At 36.1% G+C, this 26,761-nt stretch overlaps 1 protein-coding gene across 1 annotated transcript in view; it reads right to left on the bottom strand.

The window, feature by feature from the left end:
• The window catches only part of zufsp (zinc finger containing ubiquitin peptidase 1), a 32,405-nt gene extending 6,486 nt beyond the window's left edge, over window positions 1-25,919 (bottom strand). The window contains exons 1-9 of the mRNA XM_030156967.1: window positions 25,791-25,919; window positions 22,080-22,626; window positions 21,897-21,998; window positions 21,127-21,240; window positions 20,611-20,720; window positions 18,074-18,242; window positions 14,070-14,258; window positions 10,911-11,076; window positions 9,589-9,749 (exon numbers count right to left, since the gene is read on the bottom strand). Coding sequence (XP_030012827.1) covers window positions 9,589-9,749; window positions 10,911-11,076; window positions 14,070-14,258; window positions 18,074-18,242; window positions 20,611-20,720; window positions 21,127-21,240; window positions 21,897-21,998; window positions 22,080-22,617 — 1,549 coding nt within the window. The 5' untranslated portion in view covers window positions 22,618-22,626; window positions 25,791-25,919. The remainder of the gene's footprint in view (window positions 1-9,588; window positions 9,750-10,910; window positions 11,077-14,069; window positions 14,259-18,073; window positions 18,243-20,610; window positions 20,721-21,126; window positions 21,241-21,896; window positions 21,999-22,079; window positions 22,627-25,790) is intronic.
• Between the last annotated feature and the right edge of the window lie 842 nt (window positions 25,920-26,761).

The raw sequence follows: 26,761 nt of genomic DNA, 5'->3' as shown, positions 1-26,761 counted from the left end.
TGGTCATACACTGTCTTTCAATCCCTGCCTCAAAATATTGTAAATTTTGCTTCCCCACCCTGTAGTGCCAAAAATGAAACACATCTAGAGGTATAATATATTTAATTTATTGTTTATTTCGTTAGGACAGTGCTCAATCGTGTTATATATTGTACCAGAAATAGCTAAGAGCTGTTTTTCATGTGTAGTTCCTGGACGGGGGTTGAGTGATGAATAGGTAAAGGTGTTATTACAACAGTTATAGTAAATCCAAACCTAATATGTGAAGATAAATAGAACACAGTAAAATACTATAAAGAAGTTTATAATATGAAATGACAATTACAACGCAATTAGCAATCCATTAGTAATAAGGAGATGTAATCGACATGTTAATAGAAACTGTCCCCTTACCCTCGATAATATATTGTAAAACAGTTTGGGTGAGAAAAGTATGTTTTTATTGAGACCATTTTCACTCTCCATTCATAATATTTGCCCTTGTTTTTAAGATGTAGCAAAATCCTTACCACAATGGAGGTGACTGGGTTGGTTTTTAGTTAAATTTATACGAGGAAACCAGTAAACTCAAATCTTGTTTCAAGCTGTGTTTATATGTGTATTTTCTATCTTTGTCTTTCTTATTTTACCACTTCCCCTAAACCACAGGTGTCAAACATGTGGTCCGGAGCCCAAATCCAGCCCGCATAAAGGGTTCAATCCGGCCCCTGGGATGAATTTGTGAAATGCAGAAATTTCACCAAGATATTAATAATCAAGGATGTTAAAATCATTTGAGATCATTTCAGTCTAAAGTGGATCAGACCAGTAAAATACGATCATAATAACCTATAAATAATGAAAACTGTAAATTTGTCTCTTTGTTTTAGTGTAAAAAAAGTAAAATTACACAAAAATGTTGACATTTACAGACTAGTCTTTTACAAAAAATACAAATATCTGAAATGTCTTAAGTATGTGGAATTTCAATATTATTCTGCCTGTTATTTAATATTTTATGTATTTGTCAGTCCACTGATCTCTAAGTTGTGATTCACATGCATAAATGATAAACTAAGGCGTAACATTGTTAACATTGTACTTATTTTACTAAAGAATTTTCAGGTTGTTCATATTTGTTTATGTTATGTTCAAGTACAATTCGTAGATGTGAACATTTTAATTTTAACGGAATTTACTTTTGTCGCTCAAAGTTCTTATCCTATTATCTATATTATTTTACTGGTCTGGCCCACTTTAGATCATATTAGGCTGAATGTGGCCCCTGAACTATAATGAGTTTGACACCCCTGCCCTAAACTGTTTCTCTGTCTTTAGGACTGTTTTTAGGACTACCCTGTGTGTTAAAAAATGATGATATAAAACAGTGGTTCTCAGTCTTTTTCTGTCGGGCCTCCCTTTGGAGTACAAAAAAATCTTCAGGTCCCCCTCAACCCCAACAACACTGTAACAGTGGTGCAATTATAACTTCTATTAAAAGAAATATCAGTATTGTATAACAATACTTTTTGCTTTTCCTTGAATAATTTTTTGTTCAGTTTAAAAATAACTTAGATTTTTGCTTGAATAATACAAATAAACTCAACAAGACTGCTCCCTGATACAATATTTTTCTGAATAAAAATAGGAAATGTGCAATTATCTTACAACTATGACAATAAAGTTCCTTTTTTTAGAACAACAAACACATTTTGGAAACAAAGATCAGTGGCTGCAATGACCCTGCTTACATTGCACATCTCAGAGCATTAAAGTGCAAACTGTACAAACTGTGCAAAAACAGAAATATTGCACATTTTTCCAATCAAATCCTTGTCCATTCTCCAAACCTAAAGTCTTTGTCTAGTGACAGATCACCATGGCAGTAGATTGGTTTGTTGTACGTCCTGAAAATGAGTCCAGGGTGCTCCAACACTAAAACATTAATTCCACCTGCTTCATGTTCTAACTTGAAGAAAAAAAACACCCAGGACAGATCCCATGCACCCCCTGGCAAACCTTTGTGCACCCCCTAGGGGACCTGCCCCACAGTTTGAGAAACAGTAGTATAAAGGAACTTGATGTTTCATAATGAGTGTGAAGATTTAGTTCTGAGATAAAATCAATTGAAGGCGATATTGGATTCCCAGATCCACTCTTTATCTTATTCTCTTCATCCTTCCTTTTTTTTTACTTGCAGAAGACAATTCTTAAAATACAGAATGGATTTTTCCATATCGCAAAAACTATTCCTCTATACTGTAATTGCTGCTTTAACTGTGTTTTGTTTATTTCACTCGCATATTTAATTAAAGTATAATTGAAAACACAACAATGGGGAAAAAACTGTTTATTCATTTAGGAGTGAGGAGTTTGAGATAGTGACCTCCCATGTAAAACCCCATATAAATAATTTGATGTGTATTAAATTCTAAGAAAAAACTAATCCAAGTGATATTTTGGGTAAATATTTAAATGGTTTTTAAAGTTGCTTTCTGGTTGGGGGACAGCAAATTGCACTAACTGAACAGACCTTTTACAGAATGTTCTACTGCTGTTCTAGTTTTCCCGTTTCCCACACCAATCCCTCATTTATTTATTTATGTTTTGGCTTATTCTTTTGCAGAGCAGCGGGGAGGCCGGCACAGACGTTGGGTGAGGACTGATCCATTATCTGTAATTCAGTACAAAAGCCCATTAAAAAGTACACTGTGTGTTTTTTAGGTGTGATTTATCTTCCTCATCTGTGTCCCAGAACTCCATCAAAACTATTAAAAACACATGAGGAGCCACGGTGTTACACCAAGTCTCGTGTTTCTTTATTAAAGGGAAAACACACCGTAGTACTTTTTAATTCACATACTTGTCTTGCTGCCAAATACGAAAAACAACAAATGTGGACTCATCGTAAATCCCCAACAAAGTCCACAACAAATGCAGTGTTTACTCCTGTGTGAATTAAGTTTTCCTTTAAATCCACAGTTCTCTGGAGTTCTAAGAAATTACTAAACCTTTTAGATGCCTGTCAGAGGAGGGAAGTACTATATTTAACTGGAGTATCATTCTTTGTACTTTTACTTAGTTAAAAAGATTTTGGCTTTCATTTTAATGTATTTGAGGTGGAGATTACTGATAATTTTTGGTTATTTGTTATTCTTTAATCACTGTATACCTTCACAATGTCAAGACCAATTTTGACTAAAATGGATACAAAAAAAATATCCTTGTAAAGTACAATAATGCAACGAGAGAAAATACAAATGGCGCAAAAAGATATGAGATGCAACAAATATATGAGAGGTAATAAGATGAACCTTACATCAAAAGATAAAACAAGATGAAAATGACTGTAGTCACCGATTTCATAAATAACTAAATCTTGCAAAAGCAGAAAGATAATGCTTTTGCCACATTAAATCTAAGTTTTAAAAGCAATTGTAATGAGAGTTATTCAAAGAAGCAGAGTAAGAGACAAAATGACACAAAAAGATAATCATTAGATCAGGGGTGTCAAACTCATTTTAGTTCAGGGGCCACATTCACCCCAATATGATCTCAAGTGGGCCGGACCAGTAAAATAATACCAGTGAAAAAAGTAAAATTACATTATGATAATATTTATATCTACATCGTTTCCTTAAAAATCTGAATAACGTGAACAACTAGAAATGTCTTAAGAAAAACAAGTGCAGTTTTAACAATATTCTGCCTCAGTTTATCAGTTTATCATTTACACATGTGCATTACAACTTACATTACAGTTACAAATACACAAAACATTTAGTAGCAGGTATAATATTGACGAAATTGCATTTACTTTTCTGAAGACATTTCACATTGTTCATATTTCTTCAGGTTATTCACATTTTTTGTAAAACGATAGTTTGTTAATGTAAGCATTTTCATGTAATTTTACTTTTTTAGACTAAAACAAAGATAAAATTTGCAGTTGTCATTATTTATAGGATATTATGACAGTATTTTTCTGGTCTGACCCAACTGAGATCTAATTACTTTATATGTGTACGTATGGAACCTGAAATAACATGATTTTTACACTACTGATCAATATCTTCAGTGTAATTTTTGCATTTCACAAATTCATCCTATGGGCCAGATTGGACCCTTTGGTGGGCCGGATTTGGCCCCCAGGCCGCATGTTTGACACCTGTGCATTAGATAATTACTGCAGTGATTAATATATTTCAGGCAGTTCTTTTACCCTTTAACTGATGCAGTTTGTAGTTTGTAATTTCTTAAACAACCATCAGTTTTATAAAGAGCATAAAGACTGGACTGTGTTTCAATGGAACAAGGTCATGTGGTCTGATGAGTCCAGATTGACCTTGTTCTACAGTGATGGGCCCATCAAGGTGAGAAGAGAGGTGGATTATGTGATTACCCATCATGCCTGTGGGCAGTGTTATGATCAGGGGTTGCTGAGGTTGCTGAGGTTTAGGTTCAATAATGTTATGTGTCCAAAATGTTTAACTAAACAGCGTGATATTGCATAAGCCGAGTGAAATAATGTTACAGTAAAAGCAGACAGTAACTGAAGCTAAAGGCTGTTCAATAAAATATTAACCAGACTGTGTATTAATGTACCATGAGGTTTAGGAACAGGTGCTAGAAATGTCCTTCAAAGGCCTACTTTTGACTTGTAGCTTGGACTGGGTCACTTTCACTGGGGTTAAATCAATACATCTACTTCTATTTTTACTTGGGTGGAAAAAGTATGCGTTTTTGCCTCTGCTCTGCACCCATAAAATCCCGGCAGAAACCCATTCCACACACTAAATGTTTCCTTTCATAACGGTGCACAGTATGAGAATGTGTGCACCTGTTGAGTACTGCTTTTTTACAATCCATTTTATCACTCTTCAATTTGCACTGGGAGATTGTGAATGTGGATTTATAGTCTTTTCATTTGATCTTGTTTTGTGAAACATTTCATGCTGTCAAGGAAACCAGTTATTATCTCTCTAAAGGTAAGTGTTGTTGACATACATGACTGATGGTGAATTAGTAATGTGGGTGATCAAAATAACCACAACCAATTGCAATGACAGCTGCTTTTGCACTGATGGACATTACCAATAGGACACAGTTTATAACTGGGTTTCCACAGATTGTCCAAATAATTGGAATCACCAGTCAGACCTCAATCAGAGGGAACTGATCCAATCGAGCTGAGAGAAATGGTATAAGACATTCAACAGGGAAATATCTATTTGTTTCTCTCTGTTTGGAATAAATTAGGGCTGTCAAAATTAACACATTAATGTGGATTAATCCATCATCATGATTAATCTGATCAAAAATTTTAATGCAATTAACGTATCTGTAGTGCAGAATGACTCTGAATATCTCTGGCAACTCATTTCGGGCAGTTGATCCAGTAGTGACAGGCAGCAGAACCAACCCATAAAGATGCTAAACAGCCTGTTGGTCCTGTCGATGGAAATATGAGGACAAAAAAAAACAAGACAGGACTGTTGTTTCAAGTTGTTTCGTTGAAACTGTTGAAGGTGTTAAATAAACACGTTAAGTGCATATATATTTCCTTCTTTCTTGAGTCTGTTTGCTCATGCAAAATGAAACGCAATTAATATAGATTAAAAATGAATGATATTTAATCGTGGTTAATCGAAATTAATCCACAGGAACTGAGTGATTCATCTGATTAAAAGTTTTAATCGTTCGACAGCACTAGAATAAATATAATCTTTCTAAACCTGTTTGAGGACATGGAGGTAACACTGGTGACGTTACAAGTTTCCAGGAAGGAGAAAGGTAATATGGCAATATTTAATAACAGTATCCCATCTTTTTGTCCTGAATGTGAGACCAAAGTCTGTTAGTTGCTATATCAAAACCTCCTCTCATATCAGATCAAATGGTTGCCTTTGGTCTGGACCATTTTTGACTGGATGGAAGTCTGTATGAATAGGATCAAGGCCAGATGGATCTACCAGACCAAATAACACATAAGTGTTCATGCAGATATGTCTGTTTCCTAGGTTAAAGCTCTAAAGTCATGTTTAGCTGTTAAATGTCTTGTAATGTTTTTTTTTTTTAACGTGTGCCTTGTTGTATCCTGCTGCACTGCTCTTATAAAACCCTTTCTAGAGACATATGTTGCAAAAATGCATTCATTGTAAACTGGGAAATATAGTCAAAAATGTTACGAGAGTGTATTGGGCTATCTTTAAAGCTGGAGTGGTTGATATTTATTTTACTGAGTGAGCAAAAAAATCCATAATTACCTCACAGGACAGTGTAATTTATATGATGTGAGAGGAAATGAGACAATTGTATCTACTCCTCAGCTCTGTTTTTAGATTTGGTGAATTGAAGGCTTTATCAGACAGGCAGGGAGTTAAATGTGTGACTGACAGAGGTTTAATCACCATTCATCAAGCAGATTCAATCACAACAGACCTGGACGTGAATCTACTGGTCTCCATGTCTCGAATCAGAGGCTTTGAAAGTGTCTTCACCTTTTTATGACAACATGAAACTACGTCAGGTTAATGTATATTTATATTTAGTCTTTTGATTTAGTCCAAAGCTCCTACAGCTTTAAGTCTAAAGGCTGATGGTTGGTTGTGTGTGAATATTAAAAAAGAAGATGGTTTAAATTACTTTTAAAGGACACAACAAAAGAAGCAATAAGATGAAAATTCAGGTGAAAAGTGCAACACGACAGACAAAAATGATGCAAAAGATGCAACAAGAAAATGAGGTAAAAGAGGCAAGAGAACAAAACTGTCGGAGAAGAGGCAACAACAACAAAAAAGCAGTAAAAGAGACAAAACAAAAATGAGGTAAAAGAGGCAACAAGATAAAAATGAGGTAAAGGATGGAACAAGTCAAAAACATGGAAAAAGAGACAACTTGACAAAATGAGATAAAAGATAAAACAAGATGAAATAAAGTAAAAGATGCAAAAAGAAAAAAATTAGAAGTAGGTAAAAGGTGCCACAAGAAGAAAATGACATAAAGGACGCAATAAGTAAATGACAAGAAGTAAAAGATATAACAAGATGTTAGTGCTAATGTGCTGGTTTCCTGAAAGCAATAAAACACTGAAACATTTTGTATTTCAATTTTATTACCCACCGCTGTTATTATTTACAATATGATACCAGTGTATACTGTATCTGCTCCTATCAAACACAATGGAAATAAACAGAGCACCAACCACACAATTTGATAAACATGAGGGTTGTGAAAATGTTCAGATCTGAGCCTGACCCTCCAACGGCCACAGCAGGTTTACACGTAACCAGACACTCTGGGCGGCCTGATTTCAGAAACAGAAACGGGAACAAACCTGAACAGGCTGTAACACTTTCACCAAGTTTGTGAAAAGTATCAGCGTATGTACAGCTAAAGCACCTTGTACATCTATTCACTCCCCGTGAATGTTTTGATGTTTCACTGTTTTGGAAGGCAAAATCAAATATAAAGTGGCCCCTTTTTTTGGCACTCATCAACTGTAATGTCACCTAATGTGAGTTGAATGAATATAAAATGGAAAATATGTGTTTGCATCAGACACACTCCCACTACACCACTAATAAGAGCTTTATATGTAAGGGTCAAGGGAGAAATAAGTGAGAAAAAATGCAAAGAACCTAATGTGGTCTCCAAGAATCCAGCAGAAATCTGGAAGAAAACTTGTTCCCAGAGAGACAATGAGCATAGAGACACTGCCAAACCACCACTGATGGTTTCAAAACAACATTAACCTTTCAAGATGTTGGGATTAGTGTTAAGTATGATCATCGCTTGCTGCCCTGTGGGAGGCGTGTTGACTCATGACTCCTGCAGTCTGACAGAGCCTTCAACAGTTTTACAGATATACTGTATTAAAAGTACATCAAAGTTCAACGTTGTAAAATATGAAAACCTCCAATATTAGAAAATCATTTTAAAGGGAATTCCATTTGCACAGATGCATCATTATGTCTGTATCACAAATTCCATACATGATTAAAGGTTAAATACATCTTGTGGTCATTTAATTTTCCACATGTAAAGTATTTTTGGAGACGTTTGCCAAACTAAGTGATTTTCATTTCTTTATTTATCCTTTATTTAACCAGGTAGGTTAGTTGAGAACTGATTAGCATTTCCAATAACAACCTGGCCAAGGATTAAAGTCAGAGCAATATTCTACAGCTAAAATATCCAATATGACTTTGTCTACTTATTTTCCTGATATTTATTCAAAAGTTTGTACGAGCTGAACCTCCAACATCCCCTCTACTGTCATCTCGATACAGAAAAGCAATCAGTTAACATTTAACAGCAGGTTTTGAAAATTGAAAATATAGATGTTACAGAATGGTCACAGTTCCCAATGAATATTGAATCAGGGTTCCTACAGGTTTCTACAAGTTAAATTCAAGACTTTTTAAGACTATTTAAAACAGAATTTAATGCGTATTTCACAGCCTTACTGGTAAAAATGTGTGACTCCTAAAATTTAGCAAAATTGATTTATTTACTCCAACGCCTTGATTCTCATCATTCCAGGTCATTTCTCACTGGGGGCTGCAAAGTTAGCAAGAACTGGTTCCTAATTTCATTATAAATTGTTGGGTTGGAATGGGTGGAACTGAGTAGAATAACGTTACTGTCTTTGCAGTTTGGACATTTAATAGACACATTTAAACACAATACAGCCAGCAAGTTTATGGAAACATAACTAAGACCTACCATATCAAATTTGATACCTTTTAAGGACTTTAAGGTATTCAATGCAGATTTGGAAATTCAAGACTTTTAAGACTTTTTAAGACCCTGCAGGAACCCTGTGAATATTGTTGCGTGAAATGTCCATCGCCAACAGGGTTTTCTCCAGGTTTTAAGACAACTACCTTTGTTTTTTGGGGGGTAATCTCACTGCCTCATGTCCAATTGGAATTTGTCACATGACCTGTTTTGCATCTAAAGGAAATAAATTTACTTTAAATGGCCCAAGTACCAAGAGTACTATGGTATTCTAAAGATAGTGTTGTGTAATTGGTTTGAAGCTTTAATATTACTAGGCAACAAAGTTTGTGTAATGTGCGTTTTGTTGCTGCTGAATAAACAATGACTGTTTCAGACAGTCAAGAAATACATTACAAACTCTTAGTTTTACACAGATTTATGTTAACAGGTAACTAACTTAACAGTCACAGTCTATGTAATTAATGCAACATTGTAGTATTACAGATATATATAGTAGGTGGACAGTTACTCCAATACAGGCCCAAAATGATGCAAAAATACTGTGTGTTGTCAGATAAAAACAACAGAAAGTTGTAGTACAGAACCCTGACAAAACTAGAATACTAATTAAAGTTTTGTTGTAACTCACCTACACATATAGCTGAGGTTTATATTGACTGTAGAGGAGTCACCTGAAGCTTACTTTTACCTTCAGTAGACTTTTGTTTCCATCATAGTCATCATCATAGAATAAAAAAATCTCTTTAAATATTCAAAGTAGATTTGTCACCGATCCAGTTCAATATTCATTCTGCAGGACCTACAAAAGAAGGCTTCATCTGTTTTGCAAATTGGCTATGAGGAGTTAAAAAGGCTGTTACATACCTTGGTGCTGGAGGTAGAGTGGAGGTAAGGAGGTCTGGATGAGTCTGGGGGGGATTCTGTTGCTTCTAGTAGACTGGCAGTAGTATTGTTTCACCCACTCAAACAGTCTGGGATGGGTGTCACCAGGGCCCGTGGGCTGGTGGAAGTCAATGATACGGGCACTGAAAACATAAATAGTGCAAGGATCATTTAGCAGCTGTAATGTAAACTGAATGTTTACATTGCAGATTATTAGAACCAGCAATGACTGTGAGATGCTGGTTCGAGTTTCTCCAACTTCACCGAAGAAATCTTATACAAGTTACAGTTGTTTTTTTTAATTTCTGATTTTATTCATCCTCTACCCAGTTCACTGTTGCTCTTTTAGTACAGTAGTGCTGTGTTAGTAAAATTGTAGGGTCAATACAGGACTTGTTGTCTGCTGCATGACTGACAGTGAGCAAGCAAGTTGGATTAAATGTTTTTTTTCCCATAAGACACAGCACCACTGTATGCACAATATACATACATAACACTATATGTAATGGTTCAGAAGTTATACTAACAGGGCCACCAAATTTATTATCTTATGACGTTTACAAAAAAAAAAAACTTTACCTTTTCATCATGTTAGTGTAAACATTACTAGGCTTACTCTAGCTTTTCAGATGACCTAGGCGCTGTTTAGTTCCAGTTTCTTCCCCATCTGCCACGCCATCTTTGAACAAATTTATGCAACAGCACTGTTTGGATTCATGTATGGGTTGTAGACATGTTAATGTGATCTATGTTTTATTTTTTTTCTGTTCTTTGGAGCAATACAGACTATTTAGTGTGCCTAATCATTCATAATAAAATAAAAAGGTTAACAGGGACACTGCTGATTCCCATCCCCCTGAAAAAATCTTGCACTTGACTGTGTACACATCAAAATAAGCAAATGCAGGTGAAACATTGCACATTTACAAATTAAAATACAGTTTGAGAATATATTCCAGACCTGCAAGATCAAGTTGATAGATGTTGTGCGGCACGTGTGATTATGTTAAGAGCAAAATCTGCTTCATATCTGAGAAAATGACAAAAATCTAAAAAAAAAAAAAAAAATGGTGAAAAATCATTTGAAACTTTCAAAAATACAGATGAAGATCTTCTTCAAGGAGGACCAAGATATGGTACAGACCAACCATGTGTAAAATGTTCAAGTCCAAATACCACTACTACTACTACTACTACTACTACTACTACTACTACTACTACTAATAATAATAATAATAATAATAATAGTAATGCTGACTTCAGCCCACACAGTAAACTTCACTGCAATTGATGGTCCTCCTGACCTGATTCCCAGCGAGGTGAGCAGGCTGTAGATCTCAGTGGCTCCGATCCAGGCTCGTGTTCCCTGGAGTCGCTGGTTAAAGTGGGACGCGCCTCGTGGATCCAGTCCTTCATTCCAAGCTTCTTCAATCATGCTCTGCACCCGAGGGATGCTCGGAACTGTCTTCCCTGCAACAGGAGAGCATTAAGGAAATTGGAACAAACTGAACAAATGTGTTCAAGAAAAATTATACATCTGTCACCACTTTACTATTGTTAAAGACCCTCTTAAAAGTTTCTGTCATCTGTGCTAAGCAAGCCTCTTAAATGTATTTATTACCTCCGCCAGGAGGTATTGTGATCGCTTTGCTTTGTGTGTTTGTTTGTTAGCAGGATAACTCAAAAAGTTATGGATGGATTTTCATGAAATTTCCAGGAAATGTTGATAGTGGCACAAGGAAGAAAGGATTAAATTTTGGTGGTGATCGGGAAGGGGAACAGATCTGTCTTGGTGGAGGTCTGTGCTCTCTGAGTGCTTTTCTTGTTTTTTTATTCAATTTTCTTCTGGATGACTGAATTTCCTTTAGTGAGTCTGAATAATTTTTATAAAATGGTATAGAACAGGCCTTTGTTATGACAATATAATTTATAATTTTAACATAGCATCTCAGAATGATGGCGAACTTTAACACTGAGAAGCTTTGTCTTTGTTATGATAAACTATGTGACTTCCTTTTATTCTTCAAATGAGTGAAACAGGCATCCATACTTTGTGGATCACAAACCCGCCTCAATTTTTGCACAAGCTTAAATCCTTCACAGGGTTCCTACAGGTTTCTATAAGTTAAATTTAAGACTTTTAAGTCCTTTTTAAGACTACTTAGAACTGAATTTAAAACTGATTTCACAGCTATACTTGCAAAAATTCATGACTCCTAGAATTTAGGAAGATGGATTTATTTACTCCAGTGCCCTGATTCCCACCATTCCAAGTCATTTCTCACTGGGGGCTTCAAAGTTACCAATAACTGGTTCCTAATTTCATTATAAATTGCCGGGTTGGAACAGGTGGAACTGTGTTGACTAACATTACTTTCTTTGCAGCTTGGACATTTAACAGACACATTCAAACACAATACAGCAAACAGGCTTATGGAAACATAACTTAAGACCTACCATATCAAATTTAATACCTTTTAAAGACTATTTTAAGGTATTAAATGCAGACGTTTAAGACTTTTTAAGACCCTGCAGGAACCCTGCCTCCAGAACCGTACAGATGCTACACACATATGAACCATAAATGACATTTCTACTACTTAAATGGTAGAAGTGTTATACAGGGTGATGTCTTGTTGTGACGGTTCATTGCTGAAGGCTTTTCAGCTTTTCTAGCCAAGTCATGTTTTATTTTGGTCCTGACTCACCTGTATACAGATTCTAATCTCTTAAACAAACATTCACTGTCACTGCACCAGAACACAGCCCAAGGACAAGACATTATGTGCTTTGAGAAACCTGGAAACTGCCATCCTCAACACACTGAAAACCAGCATATACTGTGTAATCAAAAGTGTAATCAGTCCCGGCCTCTCTGCCAGGGCTGTCAAAACCAAAACCAAAATTGCAGTCATAAAAAAACAAAAAAAAAAACAAAAAAAGGTCAAAGCAGGCAACACACCTGATTTCTGCAGGTCATATGAGATTTTTAACGAACTAGCACAAGCTCTTGTCCTCACTTACAAAAAAATAAAGGATGGGGTGGAGTATTATTTTCTATACGGGGACATTTTGTCACTATCCCACGGCCACATATCAGCTTTGCAGGATGTGGTTACATTTTATGAGGAGAAGTCAACAATGAGTCATTTACACTGAGGCAGAAAACTGATATTTCTTTGTCCTCTTTAAAAAAAACCTCCGACACATTTTGGGATGGGGAATCGAGAACGGTTACAAATTGCCCAATCTATCAGAATATTATGGTTCTAATTTTGCCAGTTCTTTTAACAATTCTGGGATTTCATTATGTGACGCAGAAAAATGACAATAAGGTGTGATGAGGGAGAGGAAGACAATGCAAAGTAGTGTTAGTTGGACTGCCTTTAAAACTATAATTTTAAACAGATACTTGGTCTTGGATTATTTGGCATTTATGTATTTTATGTGTTACATGCCCTAATAAGACATACCTGTGATTGCATTTCATTAGTGTTACAGCGCTCAACAAATATCGGATATTGTTGTGATTTTTGATTTATTGTGTAAAAAATCATGAAAAGAAATCGAGAACTGAGGAGCTGGAAAATGATGCAAAACCCTTTGTTATGATGGGTTTAAATAAATTTTCTACACATTTTGCTATCTACAAATTTCTATCTGTACACACTGTTATCTATTCGAAGTCTGTGGTCTGTTCAATGTTTCCTGATTTGTTATGAGAACTGTCCTAAAATTCTCTGACATTACCCAATAGCAGGCAACTGAAAGGGGATTTTCGAGGCTGATAACGATCATTTTAAACAGGAAAAAGTTGATGAAAACTCTTGGAAATCCACCAACTTTGAATTGATTAAAAATTAGGTTCGCCATCCTCCACTAAAGCTAAAATACAGAACAGAGGTTCTCTTATGGATAATATTAATATTTCTATAAAAGATTAAATAATTGAATGACTATGTGTGTAACGGTGTAATGTCAAAGTGTCCTTATGGGTATTTGTGGCTACATTCTGTTGAATTGTGACTTTTACCAATGACAAAAATGGTGATGTAATGTTTGTAGTTGCTAAATAGCAGAGATTAATCATTTGCAGCACATTAAGAGTTAAATGTAGTGTAAAATGTATAAACATTTACATCTATGAGGTGCGTTCACACACTTTGTTCTGAAAGCTTGCCAAGCCTCTGGTGCCTGGTTACGGTTGCCAACGTAGGATTGAACAGTGCCTGTTTAAGGAAGTTAACAGACTTCATACTGAGACTTTATAATACCTATACTTTACAGCTCTTCCAGTGTGATTATTTTCAGTTTAGACTGACAATTGAGTTCAGACTATATCTGATATATGACTACATGGATGTGGCTCAAATCTATACTGAAAAGATCAGATTCCACGTGATTTGTGCCGTTCGCACTGTTGAGAAAGAACGGAGGTCAGATATATGTGTGTGATGGTGCACCTGAGAAGACTGGAGCGTACGCCTCTGCTTTGAGTAGAGAAGACAACAGCATCTGGAAGTTTCTGTATCCACAACCCCAGCCTTTGTCTCCTGCTGAGGAGCAGTAATGATCTGTTTCTGAGCTGAGCCACACATGGACACAGTCTCTGGCTTCAGTCTGGTAATACTCATACAAGGCTCGAAGTACACCTGCACAGAGAGGAAACACCTTTAGCAACACAGAATGACACAGCAAAAATTAGTCCAACAACTGCAGCAGTGACTAATCCACTTAACATTACAGTACAATTAAAGGGCACACCTTAATGAATGGCAACTATGTTCACCATTTTCATTAAAACTATTCTGAACAGGTTTCAAAACTTTATTTAAATATTGAGTTTGACATACACTTCTCATAACTGTTACATAATTATTATAATATTGAGATTCCAGACAATAATTATAATATAAGGCTTTTAAACGTCATAATGGCCAAACGACAAAAAAGAAATGGGTTTAAAGGTCAATTCACTTTATTATCTCAAAGGGAAATTAGGTCTCTGCATTTTACAAATCCTAAAAACACACACACTAGCATTAGCAATAGAACTGAAAAAATAATGTGACTTATGCCCTGTCCACATTAATAATGGTATTTTCTGATCTACTGTATTAAATTTTCAGGTGCAGGTTTAAGTCTTTATTCATTTGCATTAGTTACCTTCCACTAAATAAATGACAGCCTCCCCATTTTAGGTATCACATCATTCAAGTTTAAATATTTTTAATTTCCTAAATAGACTTATTTTTATTTGAGTAATTGACTTCTTTTAGTAATTTTTTTGGTTTGTTTCAGTGTATTGAAACTGTTGGATTTTCCAGGTATTATGAGGTGAGCTCTGATTTGTAAGAAGTAGAGAAAGGTAGAGAGAATACATTATATCAAATGTGATTCACACCCATCTGCTGTGGTATGAGCCTTGAATTTATGTTTGGAATGAAGGACTGTCATCCTATTATAGTAAACAAAACATCATCTCATTAAAAAAAAGTGACAACCCTCTGTATAAATTACCACAGTTACTCAAATGTACAGTAAGTTCCTCCTTTGTGAGGAGGCTTTCTGCTAACATTACAGTTATCCAAGAGGAATGTGCACTTTTGACAGTTACTGGGAGGCTAAGATTTCGGTGACATGTTAATATTTGCTGCAACAACCATAAGAACAATGTGGCACAGAAATTTTAATCCCCAAAAAACAGCTGCCCTGCAGGCACAACGTGCACTTTTAAGGTTTTAATACACCCCGTTACTCCAGTTTTATTACTATTATTATTATTGTGAATAAAATCAGCATGTTTTATCTGCAAGCCGAGCTAATTAAGCTGTTATTATTTCAGCATCTAAATAAAGCGCATGCCTTTCGATGAATTGTTACATTCTGTACATATAAAGACTTTCCACACATGCAAACAATAACCTAGAGCAGAGATTAACATTAAGAACATTTTGTTAAGTTGATGGAATGTTGAAGAGCTGGTTCTGGACATAAAATGAAAGAGAGAACAAACAAAAGCTGGAATCTGAAAGGTGTGCAGGAACATGCTGAGGCTTTACTGACACATGACCAACTATTTTTTTTTTTTTTTTTAATAATACCAGTTGATCTCCATCTGTGTGAGCTAATATCGAAATCCTAAACCCCAGTCAAAGTAAAACAAACAGTGAAGGTAAAAGTTTTTTTCTATCTGGAAGGACTTAAGCACTGCAATGGGTTTTTGTTGTTATTTGATTAGAGTAATATTTTGCTTTTTTAAATGGAATTATGCATTTTAAAACATTTCCCCGTGGTCTACATAAACTGTAAAAGCTATGCTTGAGTCTGAATTCATTAATTCAACTCCACAGGTCCATCTTCAACCCTTTTTTCTGAGTAATGACACCAGAAAGGTTGTTTTGAGCGCTGGCCCTTTAAATGCAAATGAGCCACTTCATGCCCCACCCCCTCCAGGTTGTTGACCGTACTTTCTGTCCCACTCAGCCACTTGTGTTCGTTAATACAGGGTTATTCAAAAAGAATGAACTGATTTCATTTCGCAATATTTTAATAAGGAAAAACAATAGAAAACTCCAGCCAAGTCACAAGTATTCTACTCATAATCAACTTTTATTTCCTGTCTTACAAGTGTTCAATGTGGCCACCACCAGCAGCATGGACAACATCAATGTGATAAGAGGATTCCTCCCAGATGCGTACCAGCATATCATGATCCACTGAGTTGATCGCTGTTGTTATTTGATGTTTAAGGTCATTGAGGTTAGTGGGTAGCGGTGGAACATAAACTTAGAAAACTCCTCTTTCAACTGGTCACTGACTCATTCCATGATGATGCTTGGGAACTGAAGCAATGCGTCATGAAATCGGTTCATTCTTTTTGAATAACCCTGTACAACCAACAGCTGAACATTTTAGGTAATCGGCTCGAAGTTTGGACATATTTTCAGTGTGGACTACAACCGCTGCTGCTGACAAACAGTTATGTCGTATTCTGAGAAATGTTTGTTGGAAGTCTTGACCTTATATGTGCAAATGTCAGGACGTAACTAGTTATAAAACGTAACAAATTAAGAAAGAATTAAAACAGGTTGTAGAAATTCACTTGATTTTTGCCGGAATGAATATAAAGACAGCTTGGTAGCACCTGGAGAGTTCAAATTCAAACTTTTTGAACTATTAGACTCCAAATACACAAGTAAATGTACTAAAGACTAATAAAAGTGAGTTTAGCAAAATATGACCCCTTTAAAACATTTTGTATAATTTTGTACCTATATACTGTATTACAATATTTAGAAAAATTAAAGAAATCTGTGCATTGATAAAGACGACATGATATATCAATTTCTTGTTTAAGACAGGTGTCTAGCTCTAAGACCATCTTTTCAGATGTGAAGCTAGAATGCGTCTCTAGATTGATGACTTCTGATCAGGTTTAGCCTTATTAATATGAAAATACATGAGCTCATCTATAGCCTATAATAAAACACACATTTCATTTCAAACTGAAGAGGCCTGGTTTTATCATTTTTACCAATGTATTTCACTGTGCCACTCAAACATTAGACTTTCAGAAGGAGTGTTTGTTTTTTTGCCTTTACACAACACACGTTGAGGTGCTGTGAATTAAAAAGATTTTACAGCTTCGACAATTTTATTCGTTTTTATTGGCTGTTTAATATGACATACACCGTAGTGACGACTGGATCTTCAAACATATGTTTATGAATTCCTACTAAATTATGTGACCTGTAGATGCTGTATGTCCTCATGGATGAAAAAAGCAGCAAAGGATAAATGTCATTCAAGTGCGCTCAGGAAGGACTAAACATACAAAGCACTTATAATGCATCTTGGTTGGGTTTTTGAAAATTTCACATCTTTAAAATGTCTTTTCAATATGATGCTGTTTGCAGAACATGTCAGCCTCATCTTCAGTGGACACATACCTGTTCAGGGTGCTGAGTGAATCCTAGACCACCCCTTGTTTTGTTCTCAGGATACATTACTGCTTTCCACATGCGTTCTGTTTATCTTTCCTCTGATCAGCTAAAAGGTGAATAATTCTCAGGTATTTAAAAGGAAGTAACCTATTCAGCTTACATAACTGAACATCTGTCAGAACTTGTTTGCTTATTTCCTTCCAACACTTGACGGAGTTCAAGGAAATTACTCCGATTTGCACAGACTCTAGGTTTTGACAATGTACACACTGGTACTTTCATCCTCCACAGCCTCAAACTGGCTTTAAAGAAGATACTTGTTTTGCTGCTTTTGCTGAATGCTGAGCTACCAAGGAGACAATTTCATTTACCTGTATGGCTGTGATGTACAATGATTCCTGACAATCAGCAAGTGTTTGGCCTGTGTCTGAACTCCTATGACATAAGTGATCGAGAAAAAGTCTTTTAACAGAAGGGAAACCCTGGGTGTGCTTCTACAGAGTTGCACTACACTACCATACCCTGTGCTCTGGTCCTGCCATCATCGACCCCTGATGCCAGAGACTCCATCATCTCCGCCCTCTGAGAGTGAAACTCTGCTGGATTCATCAGACCTCTGGCCACAGCCCGCTCCATAGTCCTTTCCATCTGCCTGCGGTAGCCCCCGCTGCCATCCAGCCCAAACTGCCTCTGCACAATAACCACACATCAAAGATATCTCTCAGGTTCTGTGAATTACAGAAGTATATAGTGTATCACATGTACACAGACAGAAATCACAAGCTTCAGACAGTGTATAGCTCTCAACTTTAGTGGTTTGAAAATGACAAAAATAGCCTTAACTTACACCCCACACAAATGCCAATTTTCAACTTTTAGCAAATTTTCACTGTCTAAATCTGAAAACACTCATCTCCAACTGGAAAGACAGCAAATATTCTTGAACAGAATTAATTTGTCTGAGCAAAGAAATGTAAAAAAAGGGGTAAGCAATTACTACTTTACTGGATTTCTTAAAAATGCATGGCAACAGAAAGAGCAAACTTAAAACGAAGCAACCAAAACAGTTAAGACAGACTTAATATTCATAAATAGGAATTTGTCCATGTGGCATCACTCTTAAAAGAATGAAATTAATCTTGTTTCTCTCCTGGGATTTTACAACTTAGGTCAATAGAAGCTTTTCAACATGACAATTTGATATTCTGTTGTTAAGGATGGTTTATAGATCACTTCCAAAATCAGATACTGCTTCTTGGATTTTTGCAGTAATTAATTTAAATATGGCTGATTTCTTCATTCAATTTTTAAAGCAAACATTTCTTGATTGCATATCAAGGATTTTGCCTCGAATTCAGACACAAGAAAATCCTAATGTTTTTCAAGTCACATTCATGACAAATGTTGCCTTCTCTTTTTAGTTAGTCACAGTGGAACAATAACCATTTATTTCCGAGGCTGTATACACACCATTGATTTAGCCTGTTACTGGTTAAATGTAGCTCACTATTAGCTGGGATATTTCATTAAGACAAAGTATGTAATATTCTCTTAGAATCAAATTTCTTTCCTAATGAAAAGCACGCTTAATAAGATTTTCTTTTTAGGAAAAAATAAGGCTCATTTCTCAGAAACGAGGCTTTTTTTATTACCTTGAAATCCCTCTTTGCAGTGGAGGCAGTGAAAGACAGCAGTGAATGGACCTTGAGCTAAGATTATTTAGTCACTTGACTGTTCCAGACATCAACATTGAACTCTTAAGCTTTGACCTGTATGATTGCAAGACTGTAATGTACATTCTCAGTATTTCATGTAGTTACAACATGTGAAAAGCGTAATTTTCATTTGGAATAAATGAGCTTTTGTTTTTAGGCAGGCCTGCAGTTTACAGGAGGCCACATATGGTGTCTTTTTCATTTCATGCTTCCATTCTGTACTATACAACATTCCTCTGACAGCTATGGCAACTAGAAATTATATAGAAACGTATCTTTGTCAACTTGTAAATCACAGTTAAGTCAAGAAAAGGGGTTAAGTTCAGTTTATTGTCTCTAGGGATATTTAACCTCTATATATTTGCTATGTACAAGGAACAGTGAGCTGCCACTAGAAGTGCCAGGGGCCAAATCTAGATATAGGTTTAGATCTAGCATACAAGTTTCCTTCTTTTTAATAATAGTAGGAGCTGTGCAGAGGAAACCTGCATGACATCAGATGAACATGCAAACTCTACAAAGAAAGGCTCCAGTGTTCTGTTTTAAAGATTAAACTACCCATAAGTATCTATACCACTAACACAAAAATAAGTCCCCTATAGGACAACAGTGTGAGGCACTGTCTAAATTAATACACATCACATCTTGCAAAATAAACATCTTCCTCGATGTCTTGGCCTCTCATGCACACATACAGCATATTTTAGGGCACCAAAACTGAGTTTTTTTGTAAACACACTGTTCCTGTGTAACCCTACGCACATGCCCATTGCTGCTTTATGTAATGACCATGTGCCAGAAACCCAGACATCATTGGTCGACATATACCAGATTCTTTGTATGTGATTAGCATTGGCAATTAGAGGTTTACAACTTAATCTGGCTGCACACAAAAGCCTCTGTGTTTGCAATATTTGCACAACTGCCAGGATATTAAACTCAGTAAGTATGCTCAGAATGTTATTAGTATGGTATCTAACACATTGTTGGTGTAGACTTCAAGCATGTTTAACAATTTTTGCATCTTGATATGCTGAGAGATATTTAGCAAAACAAATGTCATACAGAAAGATTATTTTTTGAAGTTCAAAACATCTGTTTAGAAAAATATATGCAAAAGTGCAGACAAGACATATAACTAAAATGCCTTGAGCTTTGACACTTGCTGCTAATACTTCATAATTTCTGCTTCACTTTCCCAAAACAGTGCAGCTGATAATGTAGCTTCTCCGTGTGTTTTTACTAAAGTGAAGGATCTGGAAGCCTACAAAAGGCTGTTCTTTACTCCTGCTGATGGGGTTTGATTTTTTATTTTAAGGTGTTTCACTGGGAAACCTTCTGACCTGCAGCTTCTTGAACTCCTCTCTCTCCTGCTGTGCCTCCTCCTCTTTCCTCCTCTGCTCCTCCTCCTCATGAAGCCTCCTGGCCAGTTTCAGGTCTGAGTCAGGACTCCCTACATCATCAAAGCAAACACATACATATCAGAGTAAAATGTTTTGCATATTATATGAAAAATGACCAACAAGTTTAATCGTTCATGTTTTTTTTCCTGTTTTTGCTTTGCTCCTGTGGTGTTAACATATAATATTATGATTTTGTTTCACTGCTTCTCATGTGTTTTAAGTGTTATGGATGAGCACAAAAAGTTTAAAATTCGGCCTACACATTTATTTTCAGTAAAATATTTGACAATGATTTATTTATAATGTACTGTATTTTACACACTGCAGTCAACAGTAGCATAATGTTGTTTAACCAGATAATACATCTGTCATTAGTGTATATAACTGAGTGTGAATAGCTGTATGTAAATATGCAAGAGGAGAGAGTTAGTGAATTGACTTGATTAGATTTCCTACCTGCACATTTCACCGATGCTCCGTGGTCTAAATGTAGCTCCACATGTTCCTGCAGAGAGAAGCTGTTGCTGCAAACGACTGAGCACAGTGGACACTCATACCTTCTGCTCTCTCCTGCAAGAAAAAATGTTTCACAAATTCCACGTTAGACTAGTTATCTGCAGAGTGAACTGGGGATTTTCTTTAAAGGTCTTTGTTAAATTATCTTTCAAACAGGATGACTGTGATTTGAATAATATGTTCCTTCTGTCCTATTTTGTGTTGCACCAATTATTAGAAGTTATATACCTCTAGATATTTTTTTTACATTAAAGCAAAGTGAACAAAGAGATGAAATCATTCTTAGAAGAGCAGTCAAACCTCACAACAACATGGAAATAGCTGTGAAATTACGTTTCTGTCATTTTCCAGCTGTACAGGTGAATGGAAATTAATCTAAACATTACGCATCGGAAAAATATGCTATATATGAAAATCTGAACTTTAAAAAAAAAGCTACTTTTTTTTCTAAACAAGAGCTACTTTTGTGCTATAATGTTAAAATGTTTGTGAATGACTTGTGCCACTGGTACAGAAAAAAAATCATGACTGAATTGAACCTTGATGTGCCACCTTTGCAAATAACTAAAATCCCACCTATGCTTCTACGAAATGAACAGCTCATTTTGTTCTTTGTGATGCACCTGTCTGCTGCTACAATGACATGAACAATACAGTATGTGACAGTGGCAGCAAAGATAGTATGTGTCCAGACAGAACAGGTCAAGTACCTTCAGCTGCACGCTGTTCTTCCAGATGTAACTCGACATGCTCCTGCAGGGTGAAACAGTCGCTGCAGATCAATGCACACATTGGACAGGAGAACAGCTTCTCTGGATAAAAAAAAAAACAGGACAATTTAGCATCGACAGTTCATTCTGCTCTAACATATTGTATGAAGTCTGTTGACTGACCTTTTCTTGGTGAGCAAAGCCGCTTCCTTTTGTCTTTGTCTTGTTCTGATTTAAAGGTGTCATCATTCTCTTTGCTGTGCTTCACTGACTGTCTTAATTTAGGGCTCACTGTTGTCCGACTTGCTGCCATCACAGATGATGAAGCCCTGTTTTCTGTACTGACCTGTTCATGTTGCACTGTGTCAGTTGTGACACTAGAGGTAGCAGTGGGTGAGACTCCATCAGATGTGTCATTACTGTCTCTATTTAAACCAGAGGTAGATGCTTGGGGCTCATTTGTCAGAGTCAGAACAGTGTTTTTTGGAACAGAGCAGTCTGAGCTGGTTGTGGACGGTGCTGCCTCCTCACAGTGTGAATGTTCACTCTGCTGGTTCTCTGGGTGTGCAGTACTGATATGGAAGCAGAGTTCATCGTAGGACACACCAGACAGGGAGCAGAGCGGGCAATGCATTTCATTTTCAAGGTGGTTGAGAAGAAGATGAGTCTTCATGTCCTCCTCCAGCATCACCTCCTCTCCACAGATCTCACAAGTCAGCATGGCTGCAGCCTACGGACACACAATGTGTTTTATTCCAACAGAGCAGAAATCACTGACTGAGGAACACATTCAAGTAGATCACTGAGAGTAGGTTCAAGATATTATTACAACATTTCAGTCACTCACAGCTGCAGTTTGGTGAAGGACAACACCTACTAGTTACTTGTATTTTCTAAATTTTTGGAAGTGGAAGAGAATAAGTCTCTTTAGTTGATAATTAAATACATTATTCAAAAATTGTACAGTTTAGAATGTGCACTTTTTCTTTAAATTATGTATATATTTAATACCCCATTATAGGGCTGCTCAATTATAGAAAAAAAAAAAAATCACGATTATTTTAGCAATAATTGAAATCACGATTATTAAAAACGATTATTTGTTAACCTTAAAGTTGTTTATTTTTTTCTTGCAAAACAATGTAAAATATATTCTTTAAACATAAATAAAGCTTTTAACCACTAAAACAAAGTATTTTCACTTTTGTACGAAACAAAAAAATCTTTGAAATCAAATAAGTGTACTGTAAATTCAAGTATGTTTCCTTTTGTAAACAAATAGTGCACTGGAATTAAATTGCTATAGACTTGCCATAGAACTGTAGCAATAAAAAAAAAAAACTCACGTAAAGTGCAAATTATAAATTCAAGTATGTTCAATGTAGTATGAAACATAGTAAATTCAGTGGCGTGCTGTGAGGTTTCAGTTCAGGCCTTCTGTATACATCAGCCATCTACAGGGTGTCCCATAAGTCTCCATACATAGGAGACATAATACATATGGTTCTAACATGTATTTCTTTATATTTCTTCTTTATAGTTCTTCAGCAGTGGAGGACATGCATTGAAATGTGTTCCCGACAAAATGGCAGTCATATAGAGCATATTATAGAAATAAAAATGGTTTATGTCAAGAAACGTTTATTTTTCCTATGTATGCAGACTTCTGGGACACCCTGTAGAATACGCACGTTAGGGTTATACGGGTTAGGGTTAGGTTAATACGGGAGTTGCAGCGTAAAGAGATTCGGAGACTGAAGATTGCATTGCGGACGAAGTTGTTTTTATGCGTTTTAGTTTTTCATAAGATAAAGATTATGATAAAGGTGGCGGTGGTTAAACTTTAGATGGTTACAAAGGTTTGTTGTGTTAGCGATCGGTGCAGACACAACTACCAAACACTTTTTGCACGTGATGTGTTTTTGCTCTTCGTCTTCTTCATCAAACCCAAAGTGATTCCATACAATTGAATTTGACTTGCGTTTTTTGTTTACCAAGCACCTCTGCTGTGATTCTCCTGCCATTTTTCCAGACCGCTAGGTCCAACTGTCCTCTTGGGGTGGACCTGCCGGCTAGCAGGCAGCAGTAGCTTAGAGGGGGGCGGGGCAGAGCAGCTCATGGGAGCTTGCGTGCGTGTGAATTAAAACAACTCAAAATTAATAATCGTTTTTTCTCGATTACATAATTTTTGTAATCGTTGCGTGTAATAATCGAAATCGTAATTGAATTTCGATTAATTGCACAGCCCTACCCCATTATGCTTCTACTATATTTGTACATTTATTTGCCTGTACTTCACATTGATCCTTGTATTTTTGCAAACTCTTAGCAGGTCCCATTTGAATACAAGTCAAAAACAATAACTCATGCATTCATTTACCACACAAAATTAATCAGTCTTCAATATGTGTGGCAAACTATATATTTATTGTATAACAGCAGTGTATCAGAGGTCAATCAATCTTCAATCAAGAAAAAATTAGAGTATGTGACCGATGTACTAACTTTTTTTCTGGACAGAGATTCTTTCACTCTGCTCTTGTGTGTCTGTGCTGCCCACAGAGTTTGAGGAATAGTAAAGCGTGTTCAGTTTCACTTTCACTTTGACAATCATGGACTGCTATCCCCCGCTCCATCAATGACGGACCACTACCCCTGCTCTGACAATGATGGGTCGCTACCCATGCTCCGACAATCACTGACCGCTATCCCCGCTCCGACAATCACGGAGCACTACCCCCATCCCCGCTCCGACAATGGCGGATCACTACGGACACACACACACCTCCAACAATTATGGACTGCTACCCCCCGCACCGACAATCACACACACACACACACACACACAACAATCCCAGACCACTACCCCCTGCTCCAACAATCACGGACCACTATTCCCTTCCGTCTTATGAACTATTCACCCCCCACTCCCGTCCCTGCGCTTCCTGTGTACCTTAAAATTTCATTCTGCAGGTGCACCTGGGTATTAATACTGTAAATTAATTGTCGCTTACATTTTAAAGAATTATTTACCAAACTATTTTTTTGTCACTACTTATAAAATATAAACTCACATCTTTTCCCCAAAGTCTGCTCTCGTCAGCATAAAAACTACCATACCTACAACCCGTGGTTCCAAATGGGTCACATACTAGTCTAATATAAGACTATTATAGAGCGTTTTAAAGTTGTGTCAATTATATTTGTGAAATCAACAAAGATGCAACTGTTAATTCACATGTCCACCAATATGTAATATAAGACTATTATGCCCTGTGTATATCAATGTTCTTATTTCATATATTGGCCAGTATGTCGGATATCGACTATTTTTTTAGCACCCAATATTGGCCCCAAAAATCCCATATTGGTCAGACTCTAAAAATGAGGTACTGTGTCTGACTGTGTCTACAAAATAAATGCAGATTAACAGTGACAATTTTCAGGAAGCATCATTAACTCTAACCTTTCATTCAGATATGATGGGGATTTGTTTACAACCACTGAAAAGAAATTAGACTGTTTATCTAGAGACTGGATTCTTTTATAGATACATGGTTAAAATGGAGACATTAAAAGAGCTTTGGAAATCATTACATCTTTGTTTGTAGTTACATGTCAAACACCATTATTCTTAAACTGATTACTTTTACTTTCTAGTGACATGGCTGAGGCAAAAATACGTAGACACTTGAATGGCAACTGTTTGTAAACGTTAACATTTATCGTGGTTTATGTTATTAACACTGTTTGTTTTTGTTTTTTTTAGCCAGTCAAATGAAACTTTACATGACAATAACAAAGAAGATAAAGCAGAGACAATGACATTCTGAAGTGTTGTTTTATCATGTTAACTTCCAGATTGAGCTAGCTTGTTGTTGAACACATACTCACGGTTTATGAAATGTGTAGACTACTGCATTAAGCCTGTTTCTAACAGCTGTCAGGTTCTGTGTGGTTCTGCTTTCCTTTCTTCAGCTTCGAAACAGGGACACCACATCAGGTTGGATAACTGGGTCTTCTTCTTCTCCTTTCATTGTAGCTGGAAGTCGTTTTTATCGGTTCATTATCGCCCTCTATCGCTAAGACTTTGAAATTACAATTTAAATGTTATACTCCAAAAACTTGTAAAAGAACAGTAACTTTACGTCAAAAGCAGCTTTGGAATAAGTATATAAATAAATAAATAAATTTGAGAACCCTTTTCAACACAAGAACCAAATATAACCACCATACAAAACATAACTACAGTACAACAAAATCGACGAGGTTTTCAGATCAACTTTTTTTTTTCATGACACCTAAGTCAAATAAAAAGGGAAAACCATCATTAGATTTTGTCTTATTACCTCACTACAACCATTTATCAGTTTTGGAATAATAATGTTTGAAGTGCACAGTTTTTAGCTGAATAATATTGGATGCCACAGTTACACAGTTACAGGAAAGCAAACAGTTTTGCACAATATGGGACCTTTAATAGTTTTGTAAATCATATCTGATATCATGTATCATCTTATCCTCTTTTTTCAGTCTGTATAAGTATAAGAACAGATGTTGTGTACTGATGAAACAAATATAACCACCATACAAAACGGAACTACAGTACAGCAAAATCAACAAGGTTTTCAGATCAACTTTTTTTTCCCATGACACCTAAGTCAAATAAAAAAGGAAAACCATCATTATTTTGTCCTATTACCTCACTACAACCATTTATCAGTTTTGGAATAATAATGTTTGAAGTGCACAGGTTTTAGTTGAATAATATTAGATGCCACAGTTACAGGAAAGCAAATGGTTTTGCACAATATGGGACCTTTAATAGTTTTGTAAATCATATCTGATATCATGCATTATCTCAT

Source organism: Sphaeramia orbicularis, chromosome 16 (assembly GCF_902148855.1).
Source record: "Sphaeramia orbicularis chromosome 16, fSphaOr1.1, whole genome shotgun sequence".
Lineage (NCBI taxonomy): Eukaryota > Metazoa > Chordata > Actinopteri > Kurtiformes > Apogonidae > Sphaeramia > Sphaeramia orbicularis.
The sequence above is the reverse complement of the archived record's forward strand: the minus strand, read 5'-3'. Positions and strand labels throughout refer to the sequence as shown.